We start from the raw sequence: 18,123 nt of genomic DNA, 5'->3' as shown, positions 1-18,123 counted from the left end.
AGTTAGAATCTAAACAGTGAAAATCAGTACTGGTAACTTCAGCTGAAGAATGTTAGAACTGAGAGGGAACTGAGATTTTATCTACTTGAAATCCTTCATTTTAAAGCCAGGAAAAATCAAGACCAAGGAGATTGTGTGATTTATTTCCCAAACCTCTATGGTGAGTTGTTAACAAAGGTTGTTCTGGAACCTGTGTCTCCTCCGATTCCGTCATGCTGCTTCCTAGCACAACATGTTGCCACTCGGTATAAACAAAAATCTAGCTTCCAATCCATAACACCCAAGACTGAAAAGAAATATTTTTTTTAATGTGATAAAACACACTCAACATAAAATTTACCATTGTAACCATTTTAGAGTCTACAATTCAATGACTCAAGTGCATGCACAGTGTTCTGTGACCATCACCACCTCTTACCTCTAGAACTTGACCATCACCCCGAAAAGAAACCCCATCCCCATGCAACAGTCATTCTCCATTCCTTCCTCCCCCTTCCTGTCAACCATTAATCCGTGTTCTGTCTCTACGGAGACAGAACATGCCTGTTCATATAAATGGGATCCTACAATATGTGGCCTTTTGTGCCTGACTTCTTTGGTATAGCTCAGTGTTTTCAGAGTATGTCCATATTGTAATATGTATCAGTACTTCATTCCATTTTATGACTGAGTATAGACCACATTTGTTCATCCATTCATCAATCAATGGACATTTGGGTTGCTTCCATCTTTTGGCTCCTGTGAACAGTGCTGCTGTGAATATTTGCTATTTTCCTCCTTTTTTTTTTTTTTTATGGTATTCTTCGCCAGTGGAAGTGGTGTCTCATCATGGTCTTGTTTTCCATTCCCTACTGACTAATGAAAATGAGTATCTTTGTCTGTGTTTATTGGTCATTTGTATATCTTCTTTGGAGAAGTATCTACTCAAGTCCGTTGCCCATTCTAAAAATTAGTTCATTTCTCTTTTCTTGTTGTTGAGTACCTTACATATTAGATCCCATTCAGACATATAATTTTAAGTATTTTCTCCCATTCTGTAGGGTATTTTTTAATGTACAAAAGTGTTTAATTTTGATTAAGTCCTATTTGTCCATTTTTTCTTTTGTCACTTATGCTGTTGGTATCATATCTAAGAATCCAAGCTCATAATTTATATGTTTTTTACTAAAAATTTTAGCTTTCCTATTTAGCTCTTTGATTCATTTTGAGTTCATTTTCATAGATGGTATGAGGTAAGGGTTTAAGGAAATCTGTTTTTTTAAAATAAGCTTTCCACTTCAGAAATAAACCTCTCATACTCTTACTTTTGGCAGACCCATGCACAGTTCAATTTAATTTAGTATAGCACCATTATCAGAAAACATTTACTGAGTACCCACTGTGTGAGTAAAAGATATTAAACTGGTCAATTTCTGTGTATGAGGGTAAATATACAGAAGCAGGGGTCCCCAAAAATCTGACAAAGTTTAAAATTATTTAAGCGGTATGCTGAAAAAAAATGATCCTTGTCACAAATAATTTTGAGTCTTTGTTTTTGTTTGTGAATAGAAAATGAAATGTACAATTTATATTATTTGAAAGTACTTAAAATTTTTATCATAGATACAATAATACACAATAATACTCTATTCATTCTCATTACGTGTTTGCTAGAGAAGCATATGAAACATAGTTTGGTAAGAATTAATTTCAGAATATTTTGTGTGGGAAAAATTAGGGGGGAATTATGGTTTGTGCAAAGTACATATGTTCCATAACAAGTATGTATTGAATAAAAGTTACTGAAGGAGTATTCTCCCAATTAAGTTCAATTCAAATCAACCGGACACTTCCTAAATCAGATCATTATAATGAATTTTAAAAAATAAGTAAGACATGACCTCACAGACTCACAATATGGTAATACCTACACAACTATGTGATTACATAAGCCAAAGCACTATATGGTGCTCAGACAGATAAAAACCGTGATGAATGAGCATAACAAAGGGAACCCTTACTTCTGCCAACGGGGAGATGAACTAAAAGCCAGATGGAGTCAGCATATACCTGAATGTCTATAATAAAGAATTTTTACTCTATCAGGAAGAAAGTTTAGAGCCAAAATGTGTTTTGAGTCAAGCTATGGCCTGCCAATATCTGTGTGTGAGAAAGGTAATGCCTGCCACTAAAGCACGGCAGACAGAAGGGGAAAACTACATATGCGGAAACTCGCTGGAAGACCATTGCAATGACCCAAAGAAAAGTTACTGTGATCGCAACGGCAGAAAGGTGAGAATGGACCTAGGCATCTGTGGTGGTAGAAACAGGGAGACTTAGTGAGTGATTGAATATTGGTGGTGGACAGGAAGTGGGACAAATGTTAAGGCTCCTGCCTTGGGCTGCAAGGTGGATAGTTATGTCAGAGATAAGGAACATAGGGAATGGAGAATGTGCGGAAATGGGGAGCGACAGAGGTGAAGACCATGTTCAGTTTGGGACGCCCGTGAGTCTGAACTGTTTGCAGAAAACTGAAGGGGAGACTTCTGAGAATCTAACAGCCAGCTAAAGCCCTCAAAGAACCCAATTTTGTAAGAAAGATGAAAGTGTAAGAGAGATAATCCTAAGCAGAGTCACTCACTGCTCCTCTTTGAACAACCAATATAAATAATTAGAGCATTAGACTGTCAAATTACCATCTGTATTTTCTACAACCTGATTGTACAGAAAATTCACTGATTGATGATAATGGTCTGAGTTTGAAACTTTCCTTCCTGCCACTTGACCCTCGCAGTATTTCATCAGTGAGGAATAGAACTATATAAATGTCATATTTATATAACATATATATTTATATTTATGTAACATGTATTTTATAAAAATATATTTTTATATTTATACTTACATACAAAATTTAATATAGCTAACATAAAATGTCTATTACTATAGACGTATGTTATATTTTAACATAATTAAGTATATTATATGTGTCTGTTGATGTACATGTAGAATTTAGGATATCATGTCCCTAAGTCGCTATCTAGACATCATTCATCGTGAAAGTAGCTCTTTTTAAACTGCATCATACAAGAACTAAAAGACTAGAAAGGAGGTGTGTGGCCAGTGGGATATGCATGATTAACCTTCAGGTCCCTATATACTACACCAACCAAAGCCTGAGTTTCTGGAATATGAGAAACCTTTAAAAGTCTGGATATGTATGTCAAGGATCAAAGGAAAATGTCTGCACATTGACCGGTCTGTCCCACTTAGTGGTATTTTGTTTCCGTTATTTAGCTCTGTTAGTATTCAGAGGCAGGGGCTGGAGCTTGTGATAAAAATATGGGAGAATTTAATAAGCATCTAAGTAAGGCAGTATTTAGCACAAGGGTCCAATGAGAGTTGTTACAGCATCAAATATCAGTGACCTTTGAGAATAAATAGTAAATACATAAAGCAAAGGCAGTAGACGTTTGCAATGGAGCTGATGGGAGACGTCACAGTCGGCCCAGCCTGCTGAGAATCGCGCTTAGGGCCGCACATATCTGGCCCTCCTCCAGCTCATCTCTCCATCTCATCGGCTTTGCTCCAGTCACAAAGACAGCCTTCCATTCCTGGAGCATCCCCTGCTTTCCCCTGTCAACTCCTAACTTGTTAAGTTTTGGGGTATTTTTTTTAATTTTTATTCTAGGTAGTTAACAGAGTGTTAAATCAGTTTCAGGCATGCAATACAGTGACTGAACAATTCTCTACGTTACTCAGTGCTCATCATAAGTGTACTCTTGGGATGCCTGGGTGGCTCAGTAAGTCAGAGCCTTCAGCTCTGGTCATGATCCCAGCCTCCTGGGATCAAGTCTCCCATAAGGTTCCTTGCTCTGCGGAGAGCTTGATTCTCCCTCTCCTTCTGCCTGTTGATCCCCCTGCTTGTGCTCTCTCTTGCTCTCTCTCTCTCTCTGTCTCTCTCTCTCTCTTTCTCTGAGAAATAAATGAATAAAATCTTGGGAAAAAATAACTAAGTGTACTCTTAATCCCCTAGACGTCTTTCACCCATCCCCCCACCTACCTCCCTCTGGTAACTATCAGTTTGTTCTCTTAGTTAAGAGTCTGGTTTTTGGTTTGTCTCCTTTTTTGTCTTTGTTTTGTTTCTTAAATTTTGCATACAAGTGAAATCATATGGTATTTCTCTTTCTCTCACTGACTTATCTCACTTAGCCTTATACTCTCATTAGATCCATGTGTGTTGTTGCAAATGACAAGATTTCATTCTTTTTATGGCTAAGTAATAGTCTATTGAATATATATATTACATCTTCTTTATCCATTCATCTATCCCTGGACACTCAGGCTACTTCCCTATTTTGTCTATTGTAAATAATACTGCAATAAACATAGGGGTGCATACACCCTTTTGAATTAGTGTTTTCATATTCTTTGGATGAATGCCCATTAGTGCAATTACAAGAGTTCTGTTTTTAACTTTTTGAGGACACTCCATACTATTTTCCAAAGTGGCTGCACCAGCTTACATTCCCATCAAGAGTGCATGAGGGTTCCTTTTTCCCCACAACCTCACCAACACTTGTTGTTTCTTGTGTTCTTCATTTCAGCCATTCTGACAGTGTGAGGTAACCTCCTACTTAGTCTTCATGGGTTTTTTTACTATTATGTTCAGCTGCCAGCATATGGTCCATCATAACTTTTTGATTTGGTGTTCAACAATAAATTAGTTATGTATAACACCCACTGCTTCATGTTTTTAACCAAAATCTCAATTCCTCAGGTGGGGCATCCCAAGCCTGCCTCAGGTTCCCAGGCTCTGTGTTCTCACAGCACTCTGTGATTTGACCTCAAAATCATTCTTTTTAATTATTTGTATCATAGTGTATTTTCCACTACCTGAAGTGCCAGGACGGTAGAGATTTGTCTTTCTTTTAAAGCCTTTATTTATTTATTTGAGAGAGAGAACAGAAGCAGGGGGGCAAGCAGTGGGAGAAGCAGACCCCCGCTGAGCAGACAGCCTGATGCGAGTCTCTATCTCAGGACCCTGGAATCATGAACTGAGCTGAAGGAGGATGCTTAACTGACTGAGCCACCCAGGCGCCCGAGATTTGCCTTAACCCACACTTCATTCTCATAGGAAAGCACCAAACAAGGAAGCAGAGGCCTTGGATTCTAATCTGTTGAGTTCTAAGTAAAAACCCGTCAGCAAGGCTCCAGTATCTGTACTGCACAGCACTGCACAGTCTCTCTCAAATTAAGTCACAGTTTAGGGCTCCCTTAAGAAAATTATTTTTTTCTTGAATAGTTAAAAATCTCAATAGTAAACATCTTGAATCAACCGGGATGAAATGTTTAAATGTTTATGAGAGCAACTTAACTAGAGTAAGTTACTTAAATTGTCAGCTTCTTGAACCACATTTCTCAAGAAATGTAATGAAACAAATGTGGCAAAAAATTATTTGAAAACTTAAGAGACAGGGGATTTTTATAACCAAAATATCTAAATCTTTGACCTTTATTAACAATATGATACCACTTGACAAATGTCGAATCTGACATAATCTGAACAATAGGCAAAGGTCTCTTCCTGCAAAGATACTAACTGGAATGTTCCTCCAATTCGTAATTCATTATTTTCTCATAAAGAAAGCACTATAGGGGAGCCCGGGTGGTGTGGTTGGTTACGTGACCAACACTTGGTTTGGGCTCAGGTTGTGATCTCAGGGTCATGGGATTCAGCCCGGTGTCGGGATCCACGCTCAGCACAGAGCCTGCTTGGGACTCTCCCTCCCTCTGCCCCCTGCCCCTCCCAAGGGCTCTATTTCTCTCTCTCAAATAAATAAATAAATCTAAAAAAAAAAAAAGTAGCATAGAATTAAAAACATACTGGTTAAACACAGAGTGGAAATGAGGAAAAACAATACTGTAGCTTGCGGCATCGTAACTCAGAGCAGCATGTCTGTGTTTGGCATTTCCTGTTTCACAGACTGAAATGCCACGTGTTTCTCCCCAGCCGTGGGTGTGCCGGTCCCCAAACACCCACAAGTAATTGTCTTTGATTGCTGCCCTGGTCTCTCCTGGGCTGTCTGTGACTTGAAATCTCTTCCCCGGAAGCCCCTTCTGGTTACTGTTACTCAAGCTAAAAGCCCCAGAGCAGCCCTACGTTAATGGGTCAAAGACCAACATACTGAAAATGTGAAAATACTGGCAAGTGCATGTCGGAGGAGAGCCCTAGATGCACTCCAGCGTTGTTAGTATCTGTTGCTGGACAAAAATGAAAATGTCACCTTAAGAAGGATAAAAAGTTTCTAAAGAGGACGATTCACATCTACAGTCTGATCAATCTCTTTCTCTGCATCACAACCCCATGATGTATTGGTCTTTATTAATAATGAATATTTATTTTTCATTCTCACATAGTTAAATGGCTGGAAAAGACGGTTAATGAACATACACGGACTGCCCTCAGTGCATTAAATAAGTAATAACAGCAACTGTCATTAATATCGGACTTAGTGTGAGCTAAAAGCACAGATTCAAGGCTTGTTTTAGTTCTTTTGCCTCCTTGTCAAAAGATTTCCTCATGGATACATGTATTTTTTAAAACTCTATGTAAAGCTTAGCTGTGGGAAGTGTATGTAACTATCAGAAAATATTTTTACTGGATTTATTAAATGAAACATATTGTGAAATTTATTGAACATCTACTAGTATGCCAGTGTCTTTAATCCTCAAACCCCACCCTACAATGTAGACAACTGTATCTACACGTTACAAATGTAGAAACTGATGCCTAGAGTATTGTATGGGTAATAACACAGACAGGATGCACATTCAGGCCTGCTTAAATCTAAAACCTTAGATAAAGGCCCATGGGAAGGAGGTGATGGGGGTTGGGCGGGGATTAGAAAGGAGAGCTAGAGCGTTGAGAATGGCCTAAATAGCAAATACTAGAGAGACCAAATAAGAACATCAATAGCAAAATGGCCAGAGACAGAATCAAGTCAGATTATAGAGTACAAGGCATGGATTGGATGGTGGGAGAATGGATTGGGAAGATGGGGTTTGGTGTGACTGTTGGAAGCAGTGTCAGGTTCCAGTGGGTACAGGCTGGGTGCGTGGGTTGGCTGTCTTTAACTGAGAGGGGGAATGGAGCTAAAGCAACAGTACATCTTCTAATATTAAAAAAAAAAAAAAAAAAAAAAAACCTCTTCCATCATTTAATTCATTAAACATATGTTCTATCCATAAGGCCTATTCGTCAAATCAAGTAAAACAGCAATTTTCATTGGTCTTCCCCCTTAACAAGGTGTCAGATTGCTATGCGTTCTTCAAAAGCTCCTGCAAACATCTCATCTTTTACTGACAACGTTAGGCAGAATGAATGCCTCCTTTGTATGTGCTCCCTAGATTTTACACATAACTATTTTTGTGATTTGCTTACGTGTTTGTTTCCCTTGTTAGAAGAGGAACACATAAGAGCCCAAACCATGTCTTTTTGCACTTGTCCCCATAACACAAATAGAATGGCAAATAAAAATCCAAAAATATCAATAATCATATTAAATGTATGTGGTCTAATCACCCTATTAAAAGCCAGAGATTATCAAATGGTTAGACAAAACAAAACTGAACTACATCTTTCTACAGGAAACCCTCTATAAATATAAACACGGATAGGATAAAAGGAAAAGAAGGAAAAATAGATATCATACAAACACTAGTCAAAAAACACCTAGAGTACAAAACGGCAAAAACTGAAATGTTAGGGTCACCCGGGTGGCTCAGTTGGTTAAGCAACTGCCTTAGGCTCAGATTATGACCCTGGAGCCCCAGGATCGAGTCCGGCATCAGGGTCCCTGCTCAGTAGGGAGTCTGCTTCTCCCTCTAACCCTCTCCCATGTCATGCTCTCTCTCAAATAAATAAATAAAATCTTTTTTAAAAACTGAAATGATAAAAGTAGACGGTACAGTGAACATGGCCCAAACCAGACTTTCGGAGGCCTAGATTTAAGAAGATATGGAAACATGATTAATTCGCTCCCATCTTAGGATATAACTCCCTGAACCTGCTCGGAATACTCCATCCCTCTCTCTTAACAGCTAAATCCTTGAGATGGTTGTTTGAATTCACTGTCTTTTTTTCTTTTCTGGTCAACTCTCACTTATCTCTCCATCTCTCACTGAAAGAGACTTTGCTAAGGTTATAAGGGCCTCCATCCACTAAATCCAAAGGCCATTTTCAATCCTCCTTTCGCTTGATCTTCAGCAGCATATGACACCATTGATACGCCACCCTTTTTAAGATACTCCATTCTCATGGCATCACACCTTTTTGGTTTTCCTTTGACCTCTTTGCCTATTCCTTCACAGCCTCCTTTCTAACCTTATCTTCTTCTTCTCAAGCACTGTATGTTGGAGTTTTTCCAAGATTCATACCTAGGCCTTTTTCTCTTCTTACTCTATAAACCATCCCTACATATGGTCTCACTCTTGTGAACAGCCTCAAGTCCTATCTATATGGCAATGACCTAAAATGCATACCTCCTGGTTGGCATCTGGCTTAAATTCCCTACCAAGCAGCGTTTTTGATCTCTCCAATTGGATGTCTCAGAGGTACTTCAAACTCAACATACTCAAAGCTAAACTCACAATATTCCTTCCTATTCCATTGTTTCTCTCTTGGTAAATGAGATCATTGCTCCATTTCCAAAAGAAAAAAGTCCAGGAATTATCTCACATACCCCTTTCTCTTGTTCTTCACACCCAATGTTCCTTCACACCACAGCCAAAGAGATCTTTTAAAAAAAAAATTTTTTTTTGAGAAAGTCACTCCTTCTTTAAAGGTTTCCGATGCCTTTTCCCTTGCTCTTAAAACAAGGACGACAAAGTCTGACTTCTGTCCCTCTCCAGACCATCCTTACCTCATTCAGGCCACTCTTGGCTCTGCTCTCTTTATTCTAGCCTCACCGGTATTTCTCAGTTTCTTCTGTCCTTCACAGGACCTTCCAGATGTTCCCATTCCTCCTCCTGATCTGGGCCACTGCTGTCCTTCTGCATAACTCCTACCCAGTCTTCAGATACTAACTCAAGCATCACTGACCCTGAAAAAGCTTTGCTGTTACCTTAGTCTAGGGTAAGCTCATTTGTTTCAAAAACTCTTACATGCTTCAGTTCTTTTCTTTCAGAGCACTTATCCTGGTTAATAATTACATATTAGAGTGATTATATGAAAATAATTTCTTCCATTGTTAGATTTTAAGTTTATGAGAGCAGGATTGTCTGTTTTGGTTCACATAATGTCCCTCGGACCAGAATTATGCCTGCTCTAGAGTAGATGCTGAATAAATATTGAACTAATGGATAAAGAAAAAATTAAGAAGCAAGAATACAAAGAAAGCAGAGCTCAAGTAAGTAGAGACCAGAAAGCCAAAGAAGAAAAAGTTAATAACGAGTGAAACAAAGGAGGTGAGCATTTAAAGAAGAAAGTAGTTAAAAGCTTCATATGTTGCAGAAAGATTAAAAGTCATGAGAAGGAACTAATGAATGGGAGCAAGCAGAAAACTATTTGCGACCTTTGAGAAAATAGTTTCAGTGTATTGATAGACTCCAAAGTCAGATAGCAGCAGAGCTGAGGAATGAATGGGAGACAAGAATACAGAAGAAGCAAGTGGACTACTTTTCAAGAATGTGTCAATGAAAGGAAGGGATACGGGCTGCAGAAAGGTTGGAGAGCTCAGTCACTGGAATATACTGATGGTGATCACAGAGGGGGAATCACAAGTCCAAGGCTACGGTAGGAGGCAGAACAAAATGACAGGGTTTGCAACCGAAGACAGAAGGTTAGTAAATTATCTTTTCCTGTGGTGCAATCCAATTACTTTCTATCAAGATAATGGTGATAAAAATAATAGCTGGGGTGGCTGGGTAGCTCAGTGGGTTAAGCCTCTGCCTTCGGCTCAGGTCATGATCTCAGGGTCCTGGGATCAAGCCCCGCATCGGACTCTGCTCGGCAGGGAGTCTGCTTCCCCCTCTGCCTTACTCTCTCTCTTTCAAATGAATAAATAAGATCTTAAAAAAAAATAGCCAACTTTTTTTTTTCTTTTTGGACTGACTACTCGGTAAGTACAAAGCAAAGTGCTTCAACACTTCTCACTGGAGCTCCCAGCATCTCTGTTAAGGAGTGGGACCATTACCCCATTTTACAGATGAAGACCCTACTTAGCCACACAATGAGCAATTTACAGAATTGAAATTAAATCCAGATTTATTAACTTAGCACACACTATTGATTCCTAATTCCCCTGTTCCTTGACTCATTACCTTATAGCTACAAGTGGCCATGTGGCCCAGCCAATGGGATGTAAGTGCGAATATGTTTGGAGCTTCCTTGGAAGGCTTTTCCTTTTTTAAATATATAAATAAATATATTTCCATATATTTAATATCTATTATCTATTAAATGTATATTAAAATTTATTAATATTTAAATTAAATCTATGTAAATACATTTAAATGGTTTTTAAAGGAAAAGCCTTCTCAGGCTTTATTATATATAAAAAGCAAATATTGCTGGGCCATCCCATCCTCATAACTTGAATGTGATTATAAATCCTAGAGTTGGCTGCTGTCTTATGATACTTAGAGAGTAGCAGAGAAATCACAGAGAAGCTAGACCACCAAGAGCCACAGGACAACAGCCACCTATACCTAGACTTCTTGCTATATGAGAAAAAAAAAGAAAAAGAAAAAACACAGAACCAGAATTTTCCAAATCACGTTGATCAGGTTTTCTGTTATTTACACTTGATTATATTCCTAATGGGAATACAATCAATATAATTCAAAAGCCTCTGCTCCTATCTCCCAAACTCTATCACCTCTTCTCTATGAAATACAAAGACTGAGGCTCTTTCCACCTCCCCCAGAGCATTCTGAAGGAGTTCAAGGTTGAAAGGCATACACAAATGTCTTGAAAAATAAAATTACTAGAGCAACTTATTGCTGTTTCAAAAAATCTTAAGTCTCAACTAAGGAAAGAGATCAGAGTAAACACCCCTAGGGATACAGGATAGGGCAGCGTTTTCCTAGAATGACAAATCATAACCTGCTGGGAGTTTCTCACATGACACATGTCCCCTTTTGAGAATCACAGCCAGGGTGAACCACCTCGTACAAACAAGATGATAAGCATATCCTTACAGATGTGTTCAGGAGAGGAAAGGTTGGGGAGTAGAGTTTTATGATGACAGAGAGGCACACTTTCATTATGACATCAGTAGCACAATAATTGGTAAAAAATATATATATAATTTTTTTTTGAATCCAGGGGGAAACAATCCCACCTTACCAAGTGTGGCCTTTCTTAAAATGCAAGTATTTACTTTTATATGCATTAACAGTAACAAACAATAAGTAGTAGTATGACCCAATAAAGCTGACAGAACCTAGACAGTATAATGAAATACTAACCAACAGGACTAGAGCATTCACAGGAAGAAATGTAAGTATGTTTCAGAGAAAGGCTAGAATAAATTTGAAATGCTTTAGTTTTTTAAATAGGTTTCCTCTTCATTTTAATTTATCTTGGTGGAGATCAAATTTACCACTCTCTCATTAAGAAATTAACAAAGTCATTTTTTAAAAAATTGGATTCAACATCTCAGGTCCCAAATTATTGGTTTGGTCATTTTACTGGACGTAGTGCTAGTATTTTCACTCACGAGACATCAGTTAAGCACCTACTGTGGGCAAGGCTGTTCTTGCCTTTAGAGTGCCGTCAGAGCAGAGAAGAAATACCCCAAATTGCTTGTCTCTGTGGAACCTATATTCTATGAGAATAGGGAGCAGATAATAAACAAATAAATATGACGTAAATTATGCCAATCAAGAATAAGTGCTATCGTGAAAGAAAGCCAGGAAGGTGTAAGGTACACAGGCCATTTGGGGTGAGAATGAGACAGAGTTTGGGGGTGGGGAATGGTTGGTAGCTGCAATTTTAAATATGATGGTCATAAAGGTTTCATTGGGATGAAGACACCTGAAGTGAGATCTAATGGGGCCATAGAATCAACCCATAGTCACACAGCTATTTGCTTTAATACTAAGTCTTCTTCTGTTGAATGTATCAGTGGAAAAGAGTTAATAGCCAAAGGCAAAAATATTTTAAAAAAAGACTTAATTTCCAAAATGTGGAGTTTTTTATTAAGTTACTGGTGTGCTGGTGTACTGAGTTTTTGTTTTTGTTTTTAAATAAATTACTGCACTGGATCTAAAAAAAAAAAAAGAAAGAAAAGTGATACTGTTTTCCTTACAAGTCACCCTGAGTCATTATAATCAGGCCAAAAAAGGCACTCCAGTGATTGGTAACCTTCTGAAGCTCACTGTTGATATATTTGCCTTTGGAGGAAAAGTTTTAAATGTTCATTTGGTTCCTTTATTCATTTTCTGATACATCCCAAACACATATTTCAAATGAAGAAAATTTTGTTTACTCTTAACAGAGCCCAAATTTCATCATGGGCTAAAATTTTAAGACATAAAATGACTGCTGAAACTGAATTTTAATCATATAGATGAATCACAACATGCATCTTTAGCTAGGCATGTATTATGGATAAGTCTAGTTTTCTACAGAGAATAATCACATGTTCTAATTACCATTTTGGTTATACGCATAATTAATAATATTCTGTCTTAATGGGACACACTGAATCTTCAGACAGTTGCAAGCTTTAACTATGCGTACTGCCAAATCCAACTGTCAGCCGGGCTGCCAAACACAAAGGAATCTTGATGTAGTGTTTTAGCATTGCTAACAGTGTGCATATCTTTATACATGATACAATGGAAAAATTAATTGCCTCTCTTTCTTCAAAATTTTCTCCACACTAACAATTTCACACTGCTTGATTGATCACTTACCCTAAATCATATATATTGGCAAGCAATCTCATGAACAAAAAAAAATATGAATGTAAACTTGTGACCCTAGACAAAGAAGAGAAGCAATGTTGTAGGACTTACTGATTGTAAACTTTCATTTTCTCGTAAACAAGCCGTGTGAAGTTCTGATTTCAACGTTGCAATGTGACTCCGATGAGATGTCATTTCCTTCTCTAATGTAGCAATTCTAGCACTTGCAAGCTGGTAGACATCCATGAAACTTTTAATCATAGCCTTAAGAAATAAATATAATGTCACATACAATTCAAATAAAGATGTCCCCAAAGAAGAATTTCCATAATTTGAAAGCAAAATCATTAAAATTTTAATATAAACAACTTTTCATCTTTCTTTCAAATAATAAAGCTAACCCTCACATTTTATATTGAGAACAGGGACTATTTTAAGAAAGTTTGGGAGAAAATAATTGAGACTTCTTTCCCAGAGTATATATTTAAATGAGATGTACTTTGATCTATTGTGTTTAAAATTTAGAATGCAATTTTTAAAGATGGCACACTTATTTTCTTTGTGAAGTTAAATTCAAATTGTAATTTGACCTAAATTTCAATCTTGAGACATACAATAGATGGATATATAAGCAAGATATTTCTAAATGAGCTGAGTTAGTAAAATTTTCAGTCCACCTAAAAAAACAAATGGTTTGAAACAAAAGGAGCTGAAATAATCCTGTAATTTGTTTAAGAGTAAATAATGTGATTCTTACATTGTACAAAAAAGCATAATTGTGTTCATTCACATAACAGAGGATTGCTCATGTGTTATACTATATATAATAAAATACAGGTGTGTGTAAGTTTTTCTCCTCTCTAAATAAGTTATATTTGGGGGATTATTAGACCTCTGTTACAACAGTTTAATCATATTTTACAGACTTCTTCTTCTAAAGCAACCAGTAGTGAATTGTAAGTCCAAGAACGCTATCACAACTTTTTTAAAAAGTCTTTCAAAATACCTCAAATATAATAAAAAACAAATATTTCAAAGACATATTCAAAGATAATGTTGTATTATTTACCTGAAAAAAAAATGTTCTAAACACAGCGACAAGCAAGTAAAATGGTAGACAGTCTGAGAATTTCTAAATTCTATTCAATCCAAAGGGTTTGATTTGGAAAAGCTTTGAGAAACTAGATATTTGAGCAATTATGAATGCACATGAAATAATGTGGTGAACAAAGAATAAGAAACAATATATACAATGTCTGAAAAACAGAAGTAGGTTAACTACTTGTAGGTAAAAGTAAGAAAATACGCACCTTTTCTCCTAATAAATTCCTATTTGCCCTAAAATATTAAGCTCGGACCCCATCTCTTTCAAGAAACCTCTTTTGAACCCAAAGGCACTGTTAACATATACTCTAGCTTTCTGTGCCCCCCCTCATGCTTACTTTTATCATAATGCTTATTGCTTTAGCAGAAAAGTATTAGTTTACGTGTTTCTCTTTACTAAACTGAGGAGCTCCTTAGGCCAGATACTATGCCTAATCATCTCTGTATCATCAGGGATGTTAGTGGCCCACAGTGAGCACTTGTTTGAATGAATGAATGAATGAATGAATGAATGAAAAGATTTTTAAAAACCCCAAGTTGAAGCCGTATGTTGGCATAAAATACCTTATAGGAAAGGATGAAGATATTTGGGAAACTATAATCTTAACACTCTAATGTATAAATTGTTAACTATACTTTGTTCAAGTTGAAAAAAGAAGTGAAAACACAGCTGTAGGCACAAAAGTACAGAATACACAAATAGAGAATTCTATTACCCAACATTGAACGAGCATGGTATGACTTCATGTTTGGGAACAATCTCCACCTTACTTTGAGTCATTTCAAGATGAGCTTATAGCTAATACTAACACAAAATATTTCTCTGGGTTTCAAAGGTATGTAAAAACCAGAAACTATAGGGGCGCCTGGGTGCCTCGGTGGGTTAAAGCCTCTGCCTTTGGCTCAGGTCATGATCCCAGAGTCTAGAGATCGAGCCCCGCATCAGGCTCTCTGCTTAGCAGGGAGCCTGCTTCCTCCTCTCTCTCTCTCTCTCTCTCTCTGCCTGCCTCTCTGCCTACTTGTGATCTCTCTCTGTCAAATAAATAAATAAAATCTTTTAAAAAACAAACAAACAAAAAACCTAGAAACTATAAAACCCTATCTGCTTCTTCCTATGCCAAGTGTCTCTCTACCCATAATTCATTCATCTTCACCAGGTTGTAAACCAAGTATCACAAGTCCTATTTCGGTCTAGTCCCCACTCTGCTGCTTACTCAGCCTTGCTCTGTTGGACAATGCCACGTCGTCTCTCTGGGCTTCCATTTTTTCCCTCCACGTACTGGGAAGAAAGGTCATTTTCTTGCCTACTTCCAAAACTGTTGTAAGTCTCAGGTAATTAAAAATCTAAGGCAAAGCCATTCTCTTCATCCTTCAACTACGTTGCATCTGTGTAAGAAAGCCCTCCAAAAATCTCACTCTCACTGAATCTCATTGTAGTATTACATTACTTCTATTTTTAAATTCTCTATTAAGATCTTAATGAGACAATCTGTGATAGGTGGTTTGCATACATATATTCTTGTTGGATAAGGACCTAAAATGTATAAAAGGTACAAAAACATGCATAAGAGCTTATTGAATAAAAAAAGGAAGTACTCTTCTGTCAGTATGGGCTCCTGAATTATGATTTCACTGTTAAGGCACAATAGAATTGGCTTCTAACAGTCAAAGATAAAAACCTCAACATTTCCAAAGTTATCCCACATCCTAAATTTAGAGAAACATATTTCATGAATTCTCATGTACATGATACTCTTCAAGGAAAAATGATATTCCTTCAAACCTCTTTTTAAAAAAAAATAAAATAAAATACTTTTTTGAGGAGTTACACCTAAATTTTTATATGGTGGATAGACCAAAAGTCATAATTATTTTGGCTCCTTCCTTGATCTACTTTTAATAACTAAATCTAATATTCAGCACATATTAAGAGATACCACATATTATTCTTTATAACACTAAAAAGAATATAATGATAATCAATTTTTTGCATAGGATTTAGAATGTTAGACATTTAAAATCTTTTAAAGCAGTATTGCATTTGAGAGATGAAAGTGGTTTTTTACAATGCTTATATATCTTTTCAGAACAACAAGAAGAGTGGTAAACACAGCAAGCATGTTTCATGGCATATTATAGCATGGTCGGGGGAGGGGCGTTGCCTGTGAAATCACAGTTACTCCAAGAAACACCAGACCTTTTGAGGAATAAAGAACGTTAACTGCCAATATTAAGAAGTAATTCAAACTACGTCACAAAGGATTCCAGTGAAAAACCCAACTCTTTAATAGAAAAGGTGTCAGGTGGGAAGAAGTGGAAATGATCCTCTGAATAAACTGAGAGGGCACTGGGGCGGGGGGGCAGGGGGAGGGGAAAGGAATGAGCACCTAGTGACTTCCGTATCAAGCTCCCAAGGTCTAACCCTTCACAACACACCTCTGTTCTGTACTAAAACATCTCATCTTTTTTATATCAGCAAACAACGACAGAACAGCATGATACTGTGATCAGCTCGCCCAGCACTGGAGAATTTATGCCGTGACATCTTTGGCCGGAGGGATTTTGGCCACACCATGAGACCTGTATCTCAGCGGGGTTTATCTAGTTCCCGGAGAAACAGAACAAAAGACGGTTTCTGGATAAGAACAGGCTTTTGTTACAGAGATAATCTGGAGTGTTTATAATCAACATAACAAGAGGAGAGAATCCACATAAAATTCCACACCCTAGCCATTTTAAGGAAAAGGGTAAGTGTTTTCAGAATTCAAAAAATTTTTAGATACAGTAGATGACTGTCACTTGTGCACTACAATATTATTTATGTAATTCATTATGTATATATTATTATGTAATTTAGGCTGACTTCAAAACTGGATTTCGGGAGAAATGCAGTCCTTGGGAACCTGATGTCAGGAGAAGAAATTAATGGAAAATGTCGTGAGGCCTAGAAGCCAAAAGAGCAAACTTTTTATCTATATTTTTGAGTAACTGGGAAGCAAAAACCTCAAATATTTCCCTTTAAATATAACTATAGTTATACTTCATTCCATATACCATGTAAAATGAATATACCAAGTATGTGGAATATAATAAATCCTCATAAAATGGGGATGATAATTCCAAACTTATAAAGATTTTGTGAAGATTAAAGCACTATTAAAACCTGGAAAGACCTTACCTGTCTGAACATAGTAAACCGTCTGGTAAATTTTGGCTGTTAATGATAATGGGATCAAATTAGGAAAATTATTACTTTAACTCATAAAGCAAAGATTCAATATTTCTTTTTTTAAGATTTATTTATTTATTTTAGAGGGGGAGGGCAGAGGGAGAGAGGCAGAAGCAGACTCCCCACTGAGCACAGAGCCTGTGGGTCTCAATTCCACAACCCCAAGATCATGACCTGAGCCAAAACCATGTGTAGGACACTTAACCTACTGAGCCACCCGGATGCCCCATCATTTCTGATGGGTATTGTTAGACATAATATAAATACTTTAAATATTAAATATTTTATACATATTGAAATATTAAAGCCCTTTCAAATTTAAAGAATTTTAGAGGCCAATGAATATTTACTTTCTAACAACACAACTGCCCACTGGTAAGACATGAACAGACACTTCTCCAAAGAAGACATACAAATGGCTAACAGACATGAAAAAATGTTCATCATCATTAGCCATCAGGGAAATTCAAATCAAAACCACATGGAGATACTACCTTATACCAGTGGGAATGGCAAAAAATGACCAGACAAGAAACAAGTGTTGGGGAAGTTGTGGAGAAAGGGAAACCCCCTTATATACTGTTGGTAGGAATGCAAGCTGGTGTAGCCACTTTGGAGAACAGTATGGAGATTCCTTAAAAAGTTAAAAAATAGGGGCACCTGGGTGGCTCAGTGGGTTAAAGCTTCTGCCTTCTGCTCAGGTCATGGTCCCAGGGTCCTGGGAAAGAGCTCTGCATCAGCCTCTCTGCTCTGGAGGGAGCCTGCTTCCTCCTCTCTCTCTGCCTGCCTCTCTGCCTACTTGTGATCTCTGTCTGTCAAATAAATAAATAAAATCTTTAAAAAAAAATAAAAAGTTAAAAAATAGAGCTACCCTATGACCCAGCAATTGCACTACT

At 37.3% G+C, this 18,123-nt stretch overlaps 1 protein-coding gene across 11 annotated transcripts in view; it reads right to left on the bottom strand.

The window, feature by feature from the left end:
• CCDC171 (coiled-coil domain containing 171) overlaps positions 1-18,123 on the bottom strand; it is a 291,861-nt gene that overhangs the window by 26,551 nt on the left and 247,187 nt on the right. For 8 of the 11 annotated variants that reach the window (XM_082695056.1, XM_082695058.1, XM_082695054.1 and 5 more), the window contains one exon: positions 13,006-13,158. The exons of 2 other annotated variants lie outside the window; for them this stretch is intronic. In XM_082695056.1, the coding sequence (XP_082551182.1) occupies positions 13,006-13,158 (153 nt within the window). Of the gene's footprint in view, positions 1-13,005; positions 13,159-18,123 lie in introns of those variants that run through there. One more of the 11 variants, XM_082695063.1, reaches the window with a different exon arrangement.

This window comes from Mustela nivalis (assembly GCF_964662115.1).
Source record: "Mustela nivalis genome assembly, chromosome: 13".
Taxonomy (NCBI): Eukaryota; Metazoa; Chordata; class Mammalia; order Carnivora; family Mustelidae; genus Mustela; species Mustela nivalis.
Note: the sequence above shows the minus strand (reverse complement) of the source record. Positions and strands in the feature narration are given on the sequence as shown.